Below are 13,142 nucleotides of genomic sequence, written 5' to 3'. Positions count from 1 at the left end.
TAGAAACTTACATCGAATCACATTCCCATACATGAATTGTAAAAATATGAAGATCAACTTCAGCAGAAACAAGATATAGATATACATAATGTTTAATTTCAGCAAAAAAAAAAAAAAACTCAGCTTAAACAGCTCAAAACAGGCTTAGCTCTCACCAACCTTCATCCGTTTTATTTAGATGCATCACTTTTAAAATCACAATGCCTAATCCATCGAAATTGATATTTACATCTACGGTATATAAAGTACTCCGTACATAAAATATCCAAACCCCGTAAAATCTTGTTAGCTCATTGCAAGTAACGCTACCTAAAAATATCATCCGAACCAACTCTAACAATAAGTCGGTGAAGCCCGTGCGAAAATAAAAACCCCGTGCAATAACACCCTCCTATAAACAAACTCCCCTTCTTCTCTCCTCTTCTCTTCTCTTCTTCCCCATTTCATCATTTTCTCTCTCATCTTCATCAATGGCGTATCGATTCTCTCAATCCCTCACAACCCTCTTCTCCTCCTCTTCAACCACCTCCTCCACACTAAAACTCATCCCAAATTCTCTCTTTTCCCCAATTTTCAGCAACCCCAGAAACCACCTCTCCACTAAAGCCCGCCTCATCGAAGTCGACCTCGATTCTGCCTCAGATGGCGGAGAAATCGAAGTTATTGGGTTGAAGAAGCTTGAAGATGCTATTCATGGTATCTTCGTGCGACGGCTTGCACCTGATTGGCTCCCTCTTCGTCCTGGTTCTTCTTACTGGGTCCCACCTAAACGAACCTCTGATAACATTGTTGAGATTGTCGAAAGGCTTACTAATCCTTTGACTGAAGAGGAATCTCTTTCTCTCTCCTCTGCTTGTGGTTGGCCTTCTTCTTCTTTCTTCTTTGAAGGTCAGTATTTTGCTTTATTTTTTTGATTATATTGTACAGTATTTCATTTTTAATTACTATGGTATAATAGATTGGTGAAGAGTTTGAAACTTTAAATGGGTTTATATGATCATTTCTGTGTTGTTGAATCTGTTGGGGTTTGGTTTAATTGCTTAGGGTTGTGAAGGGTGTGAATTGGAATGGTGGATGGGTTTGATTCGATTCGATATCATGATTGATAATTTAGGGAAGATTGGGTTTGAGCTTAGTTGGGAAATTGGGGGAAATGGTGAGTAGTACCATTAATTTATTGACAAAATTGGACATCCTTAAAGGTTTAGGGTCACTAATGTAAGGCTAGAGTAGCTTACTTGTTGCATTTGATGCATTGTGTTTTGTTTACGATATCGCGATCAGAAAAGGTTGGCTCCTTGATTGATTGATGGCAAGAGTGTGGAAATGGCTTTTAAATCGTGCTGTGATAATGTCTTTTTCTAGTGGTTTGAGCTAATTAGTGGAGAATGGTGGGAAGATGATCCTCCCAGTGAACTCATTATACACCAAATGGTACTAATAAGATAACAAAAGAAGCTTATGAAATGGAGGGCCGATTTGATGATTAGATTGTTATGAAGAGACTATATGTTTGGTTTGGTTGAAGGGAATTCTTTGAGTTTTTGAGCAAAAAGGTCGCTTCATGTCAGAAGACTCGGAACAAGTGTTTGGAAAGTGGTGATCATTAGTGACAATTTTTATTGACAGTCTTTAATTGAGTCGAGTATAACCAGAATTTTAATGATGGCAAGTTGGCAAACTATAACAGTTTGATTATGCCCTGAGTTTGAGGACAGAGGTTTAAGAAGCAACTCAAACTGGTTATCTACTATCTCACTGTAAGAAGAAGAGAAATATTGGTATAAGTCATTTGTAAATGGCTGAAGTATGGTATTATTTTGCGAGTTTAATTTTCTGAGCTTTTATTTGTTGCAGTGGTAACAATTCATTTGGGTCTTCTACTCTTGAAATTCTAATGCTAAAGAATCTAGGAAGAGTTTCCTTGACTAGAACCTGGCTTTTACTACACATCCCCTCCCCCCTCCCCTTGTTCAATTTGAGAGTACATTCTAAATGTGTATTTACCCTTTTTCAGGCAGTTTTCCTAATAAGTCCATCTCATTGCCATAAGCCAGTAAACTTTATGTACTTTGATAGTCTTGGTAGTAATTTTTAAACATTTTGTTACTTGTTTTCAAAATGTATGAAGTGTCTTGATAAGTCGTCGATGAGAAACCCTACTTCTAACAGTTCCGGAAGTCAAGAGTTGATTGAGAGGTCAAAATGTGTGATAGTAAGTTCCCTGTTTCTGTTCCATCTCTTTCTGATGCTACAACAAAAGGTGGTTCATGAAGCATTTACAATAGTAATTCAGTGTCCTCTGAAATCTCTCTGCAGATGAATTTTCTCTTTCTGTTTGAGTCTTGAACTGATATAAATAAATGATGGGTCCATGAGATATTAGCTAAAAAGATGTTGAGCTTGGAGCCTTACTGCAAAAGTTCAATTTTAATTGTAGCCTATCTTTCAGACTGTTTTTGCTCAATTTATTTTGTAGTCGTTGACCTTCAGGAACCTATCTTCTGACTAAATATCTATCTTCAAATGCTACAATTGGTTAGCCATGCGCAGATAAGGCTACATCGCCTTTTCCATTTTCCTGGCATCTTATGTACCTAGCAGCATTTTATGAAATGATTTGACTGATTGATTGCAAATTGATAATTGGCTCAAACTGTTTTACATAAACCATTCTTCATTGTTAGACAGCAATGGTAATATGCAGCTTTAAAGGAGGCATATCTTTACTTTTTTTTTTTTTTTTGAGGGAAGGCATATCTTTACTTAGGGGGGGGAGGGGTTTGGAATGAATGGTTTTAGATTTTTTTTTTTTTTTTTTTTTTTAATAAATGCAAGTTTAAAGTGCTAGCCCTCTTTTCCAGTGAGATATTTCATTATTAAAAATGTCTACTTGCTTTTTGGTGACAGGGTCAGTCCCAGATCATAGTACTCCTGTGAAGGTAGAGGTGCAGGTATTTGACCCAAGCAACTTAGGAAAGCAGTCATTATCTGAGGATGAGGAGTAATGATCTACATCTATGACCAGTTTACTTTGCCTCTTGCAGTTGTTTAATGGTAAGCAGTAACTAGTATCTATATTTTCAATGTAGATCTGAAAGCGATTTGGTATCCCCACAATCATGATAGCAGGTTTTTCAAAAGTTCAAATAATTTAAGGTCAGCATATTGGTGCTGATATCAGCTTTGACCTCAAAATTTTGATTATAATTATAATGTGTTGGGTTGATAATTTCTGTTGCCGATCTATTTGTATCTCTGTGCAACTTATTGTTTTTGACAAAAATGTCTTTCAAATGATATACCGGGGCTCTATATGGATATTACTGGTTTGATGCTTTATTTTCCCTGAAGTATTCAAACATCTGCCCTTATCATAATATCCCTGTGTCTTTGATTACACTTTGTCAATTGACATCATGACATGTTTGTTGTGATTGTTATCACTCTTTATTTGGGTATATCAGCAGGAACCTGTGAAGGATAATCTACTACACTTCAATAAATAAATAAATCTAGAAAAAAATTATATGACACTAATAACAGTTGCAATTTTTATCTGACGCTGGAATTTGGTCTAAGAAACCTTAATTTTGCACTATGTTGATTATAATTAGAGGGTAGATTCTAATTTCTTAAAAGGCCTGTTTCCCTTGGTTGATTGCATGCATGTGTAATGTATTCTCTTGCTAAGAAATTGTTCAAAATTACAGGCTTTTGCTGGTGCAAGGTTTGATCATGGAAACTTGAAAATCAGAGAGTATTTATTCTGGAAGGCAACCAAGTATACTGGCATTTGTACATAATGTAACCTGTAGTTTCTGCAGCAAAACAGTTTACTTTTACCTTTTCTGATGTCCATATGGTAAAGCTAGGTTAGTTGTGGAAACTCATCTTGTATTTGTTTCTTGCACATCGACTCAAGGACCTAATAATACAAGTTTGATCTAATTATGCAAAGTATTTCTATTTTGACTGGTCCTGCACTTCATCCATGTTTACCTTATGAAGTAGCCAATGTTCTGTTCATGTTTTAACTGTGTTGTTCTTATCTGGTAGCCAATGCAGATGTTTTGGATCTATGTTTTATCTGTGTTCATCTTATCTGGTAGCCAATGCAGACGTTTTAGATTTTTTTTGTTCCGGTCTTTGAATTGCTTTCTGTTGCCACGGAGTAGTCACATTGAAAAAAATTCATCTTGCATTGGCAACTACCTTAAAACATTCAAGCATTAATTGTGGGAATTTCGACCAAATTACTGTATTGGAGATTTGGCCCAAATTTTCGCATAGTAAAACCTCTGCTTCCCTTTGGAGCACAGCAGAAACATCTGAGCCTGCCTGCCTTACTGAGCCTGCCTTCAGTCTTAAACAATCCAAATTGGGGACTTTGTGCAATTGAAACACTCGTTTGTTCATACAATGAAAGTATATACATAGTACTTATTTAACAGTTATACTATATAATCTGTTTTCCTTCATTCTTGGGCTATAAGTAAAACGATCGACTTTGTTCTCTTAGCCTAAAAGAAAGTTTTTTCGTATGAGTTTTCGAAAGTCTAGTCTGAATTTTTTTTATCTGGTGTGTTGGATGTCTGATTTGGCTACAAGTTGACCTTAGGTGTACATCAATGTACAAGAAAAATCAGTATCTAAGACTAATAGGATTTTGTTAGATTCGTCTTAATGTATATTTTTTAAATAATATCTCATTTTCATAATTTTTACAAATACGAAGTTATGTACATGGCCATAAGCAAATAAAATGAAGATTTGATCTCTGAAATTTCTAGTCTAATCTAATATATTTTGATTTTAACCAACATATGTAATAAGCAATAAGAATAAGGTGAATAAGATCAAAGCTGTTTCACTTCTTATATATCTACATAAAACAACTTGGAACTTCAACTTGCATTGGAAAAAAGAATACTCAACATTGTATTGATTTTTGCTGCATCGGAAAAAGAATGACAATTTTGTATATGATTTCGAAGATGTTATCAAACTTAAAAATGTGATAATATATTCTTACTCTGTTACTCACAAAAAAGAATGAAGGAATACATCATTGATTAAGTTGCACCTAGATAGTAAAAAAAATAAAATAAAAAAATTAAAATTAAAAGAAACCATAAAAATTGAAGAGATAAAATCATTAACTCGTCTAAAGTAGACCGTGATTCCCATGGATGGGTGTTGCATGTTGAGGGAAAGCGGAAAATGGATCCCCAAAGGGGTTAGATGCACCCATAGCCATGGATTGTTGCTGAGGGTATTGAGTGGGAGAAGTGGTTTGGTAAGGCACCATCATCATACTCTGGGATGGCGGTAGTTGCTGGTGTTGATGTTGCTGTTGCATCATTATTTGCTGCTGATGTTGCTGAGACATAGCCATCTGAACGTTGGTGGGTGGTGCGAAGCTATTTGACATGAAAAAGGGGTCCTGTTGTTGTTCATATGGGTTGTGTACTTGTGTCGCACCTGCTCCCATCCCATATGGCCCGTATCCTGCATTCTGCATCTGTAGCTGTCTTCTTGCATTCTCGTCTTCATATAAGCTATTGAGTAATAAGCTGTCAAAGCCACCCGCCTGAACTCTCCCAAAAATAAAACCAATAAATAACGAACACACGTAGTAGCAGAATGATATCTAGGGTAATTTTACTATAATTTTACTGGTAGATGTTTAGAAGACAAACCAATTTGGTATCTGTCGGTGGAGTACTGTTGATGTTGCTGGGTGTTGTAACTAGGGCTAGCTCCCATCCTGATGTACCACTGAATTCTGTTAAGGCATTGCTTGCTGAAGATCGATTTTCACCTCCTATATTGCAACCAAAATCAGAAGATACACACGCGAGTGTGACAAATAAGCGAAAAGGCCAAGGCAGTAATCCAAGAGAACTATATTTGAAATTACCTGGTGGAATAATGGCAAGAGCTAAGGCATTGATTTCTTCCAATTCTGCAGCTTTTGGATTTATTTCCTGCAGACCCTGCAGAAAAGAGTCAGACAAAGAGAAGTCAGAATTTCAGAAGTATGAACAGTTTGCGAAAGCAAGATCATAATATGGACTTACAAGAAGATCATCGTCTGTGGAAATCAAGGGAGGAGGTTCAGGTTGAGGCTCTGGCTCAAGCTCTGGCTCTTCCTCGGGCTCTTCTGATTCCTCTTCCTCTTGTTGATTTTGTTCGACTTCAGGTTCTTCAATTTTGTGTGGGGATTCTTCCTTTTCTTGATACTCCTGTTAAAGCATAGTTTTGATTTCAAAAAGTATTATCAGAAACTTCATAGCTTGACTTGAACCGAAAGGAACTTTGAACTTCAAGTTGGAGTAGTAGGTTCGCAGTAGACTATGAAACGAGGTATTATGATGCTTGAACAATAAATTTATAGGGTGAAAAAATCCTCACCAGTCTCTTTGCAACAGAACCGCTGTGTGGTGCTTCTTTGACATATTCCTCCATAGTGGCCAAAAATGAGGGGGGTGGCTATTGATCAAGGAAAATTTCAGGCCATCAGTTTGTTGAAACGTGAGAACATGAAACCAAAAGAAAAGGGATACAATCGCTTTCCAGTTGCAGAAAATTACCTGTCGTAATGTTGGGAACTGAAAGTTCCTGGCTAGATCTAATCTTTTGGAGAATTCGTAAAAATCAGCTAAAAATTCAGCCTGTAAAAGAGGGATATGGTAAAAAGAAAAGTTGCAAGAAGAATTTACAAGTGGATGGAATGAGCTTCATTCTTTAAACTACTACAACATACCTGCTGACCAGCTCTTTTATATATGTTAAGTGCTTTTACAGCATCATGTTTAGTCATGTCGAAAAACTACACATACATGAAGAAATAGTTTAGTTGGTGAAAGGAAACTCTTGAAAGGAATGTTGGAATTGTCAAGCTAAAACAGCTTACAAGTTCTTGGATAGAAATTCATACCATGTCCACTAAATTAATTATACCATCATTAATCGCGCAGTATATTTTAAAGCTCTCTTTCAGCACCTACATCACAAACATGTAGGAAAATGTGAAATCAAGCTTTATAGGAAAGTTTTACATCCTTTCTGTTTCTGTCAATCCAGATGCAGTTGTAATTGTATGCTGAATGTATTGAAATGCTTCAGAAACAAAGTAATATGCTTACCAAAGCTAGAGCATACTGTATGAGATAATTTGTGCAAGCTGTTCCTTCAGGCTGCCAAAGATTTAGGGAGTCGTAACGTTTGTCAGAAGAAAAAATTCAGAGATACATGTTTAAGTACAACAGCAGCGCCCAACTGCAGGCCTTATGAACAAACTACCCCCACCCTACCCCTTCAGTTGAAGTTTCGGCCTTACAACCTGGGATGTGGCTGGCCAGTAGCACAAAAAAATAAAACTAACTACGATGTTCAGTAATGAGACTCTGGAATAACATATAACTGTAACAAATTTAACAAAAATCAGAGCCTAAAACAGAGTTAATTCTTTACCTGACAACCCATCAACCGGAACAGAAGCTGCTGAAGAGCAGGCAGTTGTTCCAATAGCTCCTCAGCAGTCAATAGCCGTGTTCTACTATGTACCTGATAAACAACTAAGCTACAATTAGCAATACTCTTCACTTTTTGACATTCCCTCTATTCTAGCAAACACACATGAACGAAAAATACTAAACAAGCTAAGTCTTCTGACCTTACTTGCACCTGGTGAAGATCTTGTCAACCGTTCTGCCTCAATATCATACTTCAAGACCCTAAAACACTCGAGCCTTTCCTCAAGGAAGAGTGCATATGTACGAACCCAAGCAGAACAATCCCATGCTGCATTGAGATTCACATAATCCTCGATGTTATCCTTAAAGTAAAATAATCGAAAAAGAGAAAGTAAAGAAGGTAGAGGACAAAGAGGGTACCTAGAGGGCTTGAATCATCCTTAAAGTTCGAAATTTGAAGGATATGTCCTCTGTGTGAGTAAGCCAGTAGCTCCTCCCTAAATGTTGGGTCTCCCTCTCTCAATGTCCTATGAATGACTATTAATACCTTTATAGCAACCTGTTCATTACAATTGCTCGCGTCAATATATCATAATCAACTCCTAATTAGTCTGTCAACAAATCAAAAACAATTACAGGAATATGTTTCAAAATGATGCAGGGAAATCTAGAGCTTCCAAATTTGTACAATGCAAAATTTTTCCATTGGATTGTAACAAAAAGAACAAAAATATAAATACTTGAAAGTGTAAATGAAGGGAAACTTTACAATCCAATTTTTGGTCTTGTTCAACCTCCTTGCTAATGCATGAATACAATAAGCAACGTCTGCTCGTGGCCGAACAACTGATGTTGCAGCAAAAACTTCTGATCAACAACAATAGAAAACAAATTAATCAAAATGAATACACAAAACTCTGTAACACAAAATTCATGAATTTTGCATTATTTGACCAATGCACAAATCATCAACCACCAACAACAAGTTAATTATGTGGGAATTATAACAAGAAATTTAATCCCCTTCAATTAATTTCCCATGTTTGACCAACTTTCATCATCAAATAATATAACATGCATGTAAAGTTGTCAACATATACTCAAGATTACATTTTTGTAACAATGTGATATTGTGATCACCATATGTTAAGCTAGCGAAAACATGATCTAAACATTTTTTGGCTCAGGCAATGCCTCGAATCATTGCATGTAATAAAACTCGGGTGAACAACTCACTTCTAACATGTCGTTCCTTTGGAGGAGCCTCAACATGATTCGTCGCCTTTACCACAGCTATATCCAAATCCTAAACAGAACATAAAATTAAAAAAATATATATATTTTTTTACAAAAAATCAAATAATTTCCCATTTTATATATTATGATCATTACATAAAAATCATTTACGAAATGTGTAGGAGAAAAATGAGAAATTTTTACCTTGAATTCGCTGTTGACTTTTGCAAGGCCAACGGTGGTAGAATCCTTAAGCGCTCCATAGGCTTTTCGAAAGCTCTGAAATGTTCCCATAAAAATGCAATCTTTTTATGTAATAATTGTTTTATGTAATATAATGTGTATGTTAATAATAATGTAATGATTTATCAAATGTAAGATTTGTAGAAAAACCCAGAAATATTATTTGATGATGATGATGATGATTATTTTGTAATGAAGGTGGGTTGTATAACAATGTCAAACAAAATACAAGAAACAAACATATCTTTCTCTCTCTTCAATTCATGTACATGTATTAATTATTTTCTCTCTTTATATGTCCAATTTGTGCGCAACAAAAAGGATGGATGAAGGATGACTAGAAGTGGGGGTATTTTAGTAATTTTATAATTGATGTAAGATAAATTGGGATTTGATTTTGCTTGTTTTTTGCCTTTGAGATCAGGATGAAATGACAAAATAAGCCTTTTATTCATTCACTTATTTATTTATTCATTCACTTATTTATTTATATTTATATTCACTTATTTATTTATATTTGGAAGGGAAATTAATTTTATGCTTTGTTGATCATCTTTGGAGTTGGCAAAGATCATGGCATGTTGGTGTTGGGAATCTTTTCTTTTCTTTTTTTTTTTTTTTCCTTAATTGGCCATCTTTGAGGCCGGACAAATATAAATATGTAGTAAATTTTATATTAAGGTTTCTTTACATAATATAATTTAATAGTTTGTGATGATGAATTAATGATTAAAGAAGTATAGATTGCTTTGCTTTGAACTTATGAGCAATTAAATACAATTTAATCTCTCATTGTCAAGGATAGTTGAGGTTGGCTTTTGGCTTTTTATTAGTGAGCCAACCTAGAAGTTTATTTTTTATATACTAATACTATTGAAGAAATTTTTAGTTCTCTCTAGCTTGTGATAACTATAGCTTATATAATGTGGAATGAGAATCGATTTGGACGGTTAACTCCTTATAAATAGACTATTGTGAAAATGTGATAATAACACCCCTTTTTTTTTGGTGGAATTCAAAGACTGGGTATTAATCTACATTTTCACACTTTTATTTTTCCGAAAAATATTTTTTGTGAGTCCCAAAATGGGAAAATACGGGAAAAAAGGCAGTAATTGGAAAAATGTGAAAATTTGCTGAAATAGTCCAAAAGATGGGGGAAAGGTTGGGAATAAGTGGGGGATGGGTTTTTACCAGTTTTTACATCCCATATTTCCCTTATTGTGCTTTTTTCGAGGTTCGGGATCGAAACTGAGGTGATTGACCCTAAAGCAGGGTGATTGGGGGACAGTTTGGGTTGTTGGTGATTGTTTGCATGAAATAAGATATGATAATTCCATTACAAACATGAATAGTTTGTTCAAATATATCAATCTACGTACTCAACATAATACATCACACATCATATAAATAAACACATGTGAATAGTAACAATGAATAGTCACTATTGTCAAATCAACACACACATGTGAATAGTAACAAACTAACAATGAATAGTCACTATTGTCAAATCAATTATCATATCATATCATATAATGTGTTCATTTTCATTACTATTGTCAAATCACATCACTATTTTACCCATATTACATCACTATATAGCATAATTATACTTTTATGACATCATTATGTCATATTATGACATCACATCATCAAAATTTATTTTCATAATGTGACATCATTATATTCAAGTCACATCACTTCTTAAATACTTTGATGACATCATTATAGTCAAGTCACATCACTTCAATATATTTATATGACATCATTATAAATATATGATATCACAATAGTCAAGTCACATCACATTATTACACTTATACGACATCACTATATTTCATGAATTTCAAAATAGAGTCAAAACTCATTCTTGATACTTTATATATATTTTTATTAGTGTCTTATGGTTTCAAACCTCCTTTTATGACCCCAATAGTCATCCAACACATTTAGTTCATTTTTCTAAAAAATGTCAAAAATTGATCCGAAATAGTGTATTATAGCCTTTAATTTTGGACAATTTTCCACTTATTTTGACCCGAAAATAAAAATTGTCGAGATGCTTACCATAGACCCTAATACACCCCGGGAGTCTATTTGGGTGGGTGCAACCATCCAATATGCCTTTAAACGATCAATTTACCCGTCCGCAACTTGCACCGATTTCGTGAACTCAAGCCTACCACGGACAGTTATGACAACATATAATGGTCATATATAGTTCCAAACGGCATTTTATGGCCCTGAGATGTATCCCTTATGATCTCAATACTTTTCGCCACTGGACTTCGTAACCTCCAAAATTCCTCAAAAAGCATGTATTATAGCCTTCAATTTTGGAATTTTGTTGACCTTTTTTCTCCCGAAAATAAAAATTGCCCAGATATTTACCATGGTCCCTATTATCCTTCGGGAGTCCAATTGGGTGGCTGGAACCATCCAATTTGCCTTAAAACGGTCAATTTACCAATTTGTAACGTGCACCGATTTCGTGAACTCAAGCCTACCACGGACATTTATGACAACGTTTAATGGTCATATATGGTTCCAAACGGCATTATATGACCCTAAGATGTATCCCCTAAGGTCTCAACACTTTTTGCCACCGGGCCCTGGAACCTCAAAAATTGCTCAAAAAGCGTGGATAATAGCCTTTAATTTTGAAATTTTTTGACCTTTTTTCGCCCGAAAATAAAAATTGCCCATATATTTACCATGGTCCCTAATACCTCCGGGAGTCCAATTGAGTGGGTGGAACCATCCAATTTGCCTTAGAACGGTCAATTTACCCGTTTTCGTACATGGCTCTTGTATTGGCTATAAGCTTTCACGGTGCTTGTACGTAGCCGAAGAATGGTCATATATTGGTCGAAATAATATTATATGACCCCGGGATACATCCCGTAAAGTTCCGTGAAATTCCAACACCGAGTCCCGAGACCTCCTAAATTGCTCCGATTTCGTGTATTATAGCCTTCATATTTGGCTTCCGTATATCATTTTTTCACCCGGCGAGATTATGCATCCAAGTACTTCCATGGGTTCGCAAATGACCTTGGGAGCCGTAAATAGTGCCCGGAACCATCTAGTTCATCCTTAATTATTATGCCTTAAGAGCTTTGGGAGTCGTAAATAGTGCCCAGAACTCGGTATGCCTTGTCCTTGGGTGCACATGTGTTGTGCACATGCCACACGGCCCCTTGTACCATCCAACATCCCAATACTTAGGTTTTGTCACTTGTCTTAATCCCATACTTAGCCTTTTTTTAGCATACGAGATGCATCGTTAACCTCGTTTTCCATAATATAGGTGTTTTTAAGGAATAAGGTGGGGGTGGGACGAATCGAAGCGACATAGGGCTAAATCTTAGTGGATCGTGGCAGCAAGGTCACTCTGTCACTTACAATACCCGTCGCGTATTTAAGTCGTATGCAAAGGATTCAACCCGCTGCTCGGTAGAAATTGTACTTCAAGGCAGCTCTCACGACGCATCCACCGCGTGAGCTTAGCCTACGACACGTGCCCTTTGGATGGTTAACTCCTTATAAATAGACTATTAAAATGCTATATTATTATAGACATTTCCATGATATTGCAATGTCTCAAAAGGGTCCAAAAACTCTCAATTAATTTTGTTTACTTTTACAAACTTTTTCTCCACCCACTTTTAAGTTGAATGAACAATAATTTACGTTAACAATTTTGACAAAGAAATTAACCCAAGGTCTATGAGAACTAAAATCGAGAACAATCCATCCAAAGTGCAAAATGAAAAAGTGTACTAAAGCGTATATTGGTTCATAACCAAATATCCCACGATACAAAACTTTGAACTCGGCAATATTTTGACAATAAATGAAATAAAACCATCCTCCTAAATAAAAATTGAATAACAATCTCTTAAATCATTTTGCTCTAAAATTAAAAGTAAGAGAAAAAAGTGTAAATAAATTAAATTGATCCAAAAGTAAATTAAACAAATCTATATCTATATCTATATCTATACTTAGTATTTAAAAACTCAAACCAAAAAGACATGTGTCCTCATCCTATTACACTTCTTCATCTTCTTTTCCAAGCCCATGTGCCACATGTCATCTTATATGTTTAATTTTATTTATTACGATATCTTTCTTCACTCTTTCATTAAACCCTTCATCTTCATCTCCCATCTTCAATTC

At 35.4% G+C, this 13,142-nt stretch overlaps 2 protein-coding genes across 2 annotated transcripts; one reads left to right on the top strand and one right to left on the bottom strand.

The window, feature by feature from the left end:
- The first annotated feature begins 412 nt into the window (after positions 1–412).
- LOC145611762 (uncharacterized) lies at positions 413–3,960 on the top strand. Its single transcript, XM_081667123.1, has 3 exons — positions 413–888; positions 2,911–3,057; positions 3,714–3,960. The coding sequence occupies exons 1-2, from the start codon at positions 471–473 to the stop codon at positions 3,006–3,008; spliced, it is 516 nt and encodes a 171-aa protein (XP_081523249.1). The 5' UTR covers positions 413–470; the 3' UTR covers positions 3,009–3,057; positions 3,714–3,960.
- A 1,207-nt stretch (positions 3,961–5,167) lies between these two features.
- LOC145612059 (putative clathrin assembly protein At5g57200) lies at positions 5,168–9,011 on the bottom strand. The gene is made up of 15 exons (XM_081667436.1): positions 8,922–9,011; positions 8,718–8,787; positions 8,251–8,348; positions 7,902–8,040; positions 7,682–7,809; positions 7,480–7,572; positions 7,152–7,202; positions 6,944–7,009; positions 6,770–6,835; positions 6,597–6,677; positions 6,418–6,495; positions 6,084–6,248; positions 5,924–5,999; positions 5,703–5,827; positions 5,168–5,593 (listed from the first exon to the last, which is right to left on the bottom strand). Exons 1-15 carry the CDS (start codon positions 9,009–9,011, stop codon positions 5,168–5,170), a joined length of 1,752 nt encoding a protein of 583 aa, XP_081523562.1.
- Between the last annotated feature and the right edge of the window lie 4,131 nt (positions 9,012–13,142).

Source organism: Chenopodium album, chromosome 24, assembly GCF_948465745.1.
Source record: "Chenopodium album chromosome 24, dcCheAlbu1.1, whole genome shotgun sequence".
NCBI lineage: Eukaryota > Viridiplantae > Streptophyta > Magnoliopsida > Caryophyllales > Amaranthaceae > Chenopodium > Chenopodium album.
Note: the sequence above shows the minus strand (reverse complement) of the source record. Positions and strands in the feature narration are given on the sequence as shown.

Coding starts and splice junctions, on each gene's coding strand:
- LOC145611762 (XM_081667123.1), top strand. CDS start 471: ATGGCGTATCGATTCTCTCAATCCCTCACAACCCTCTTCTCCTCCTCT. Junction 889..2,910: donor TTCTTCTTTCTTCTTTGAAG/GTCAGTATTTTG, acceptor TTTTGGTGACAG/GGTCAGTCCCAGATCATAGT.
- LOC145612059 (XM_081667436.1), bottom strand. CDS start 9,011: ATGGGAACATTTCAGAGCTTTCGAAAAGCCTATGGAGCGCTTAAGGAT. Junction 7,010..7,151: donor TACAGTATGCTCTAGCTTTG/GTAAGCATATTA, acceptor TTTGTGATGTAG/GTGCTGAAAGAGAGCTTTAA. Junction 6,249..6,417: donor GTTCTGTTGCAAAGAGACTG/GTGAGGATTTTT, acceptor ATGCTTTAACAG/GAGTATCAAGAAAAGGAAGA.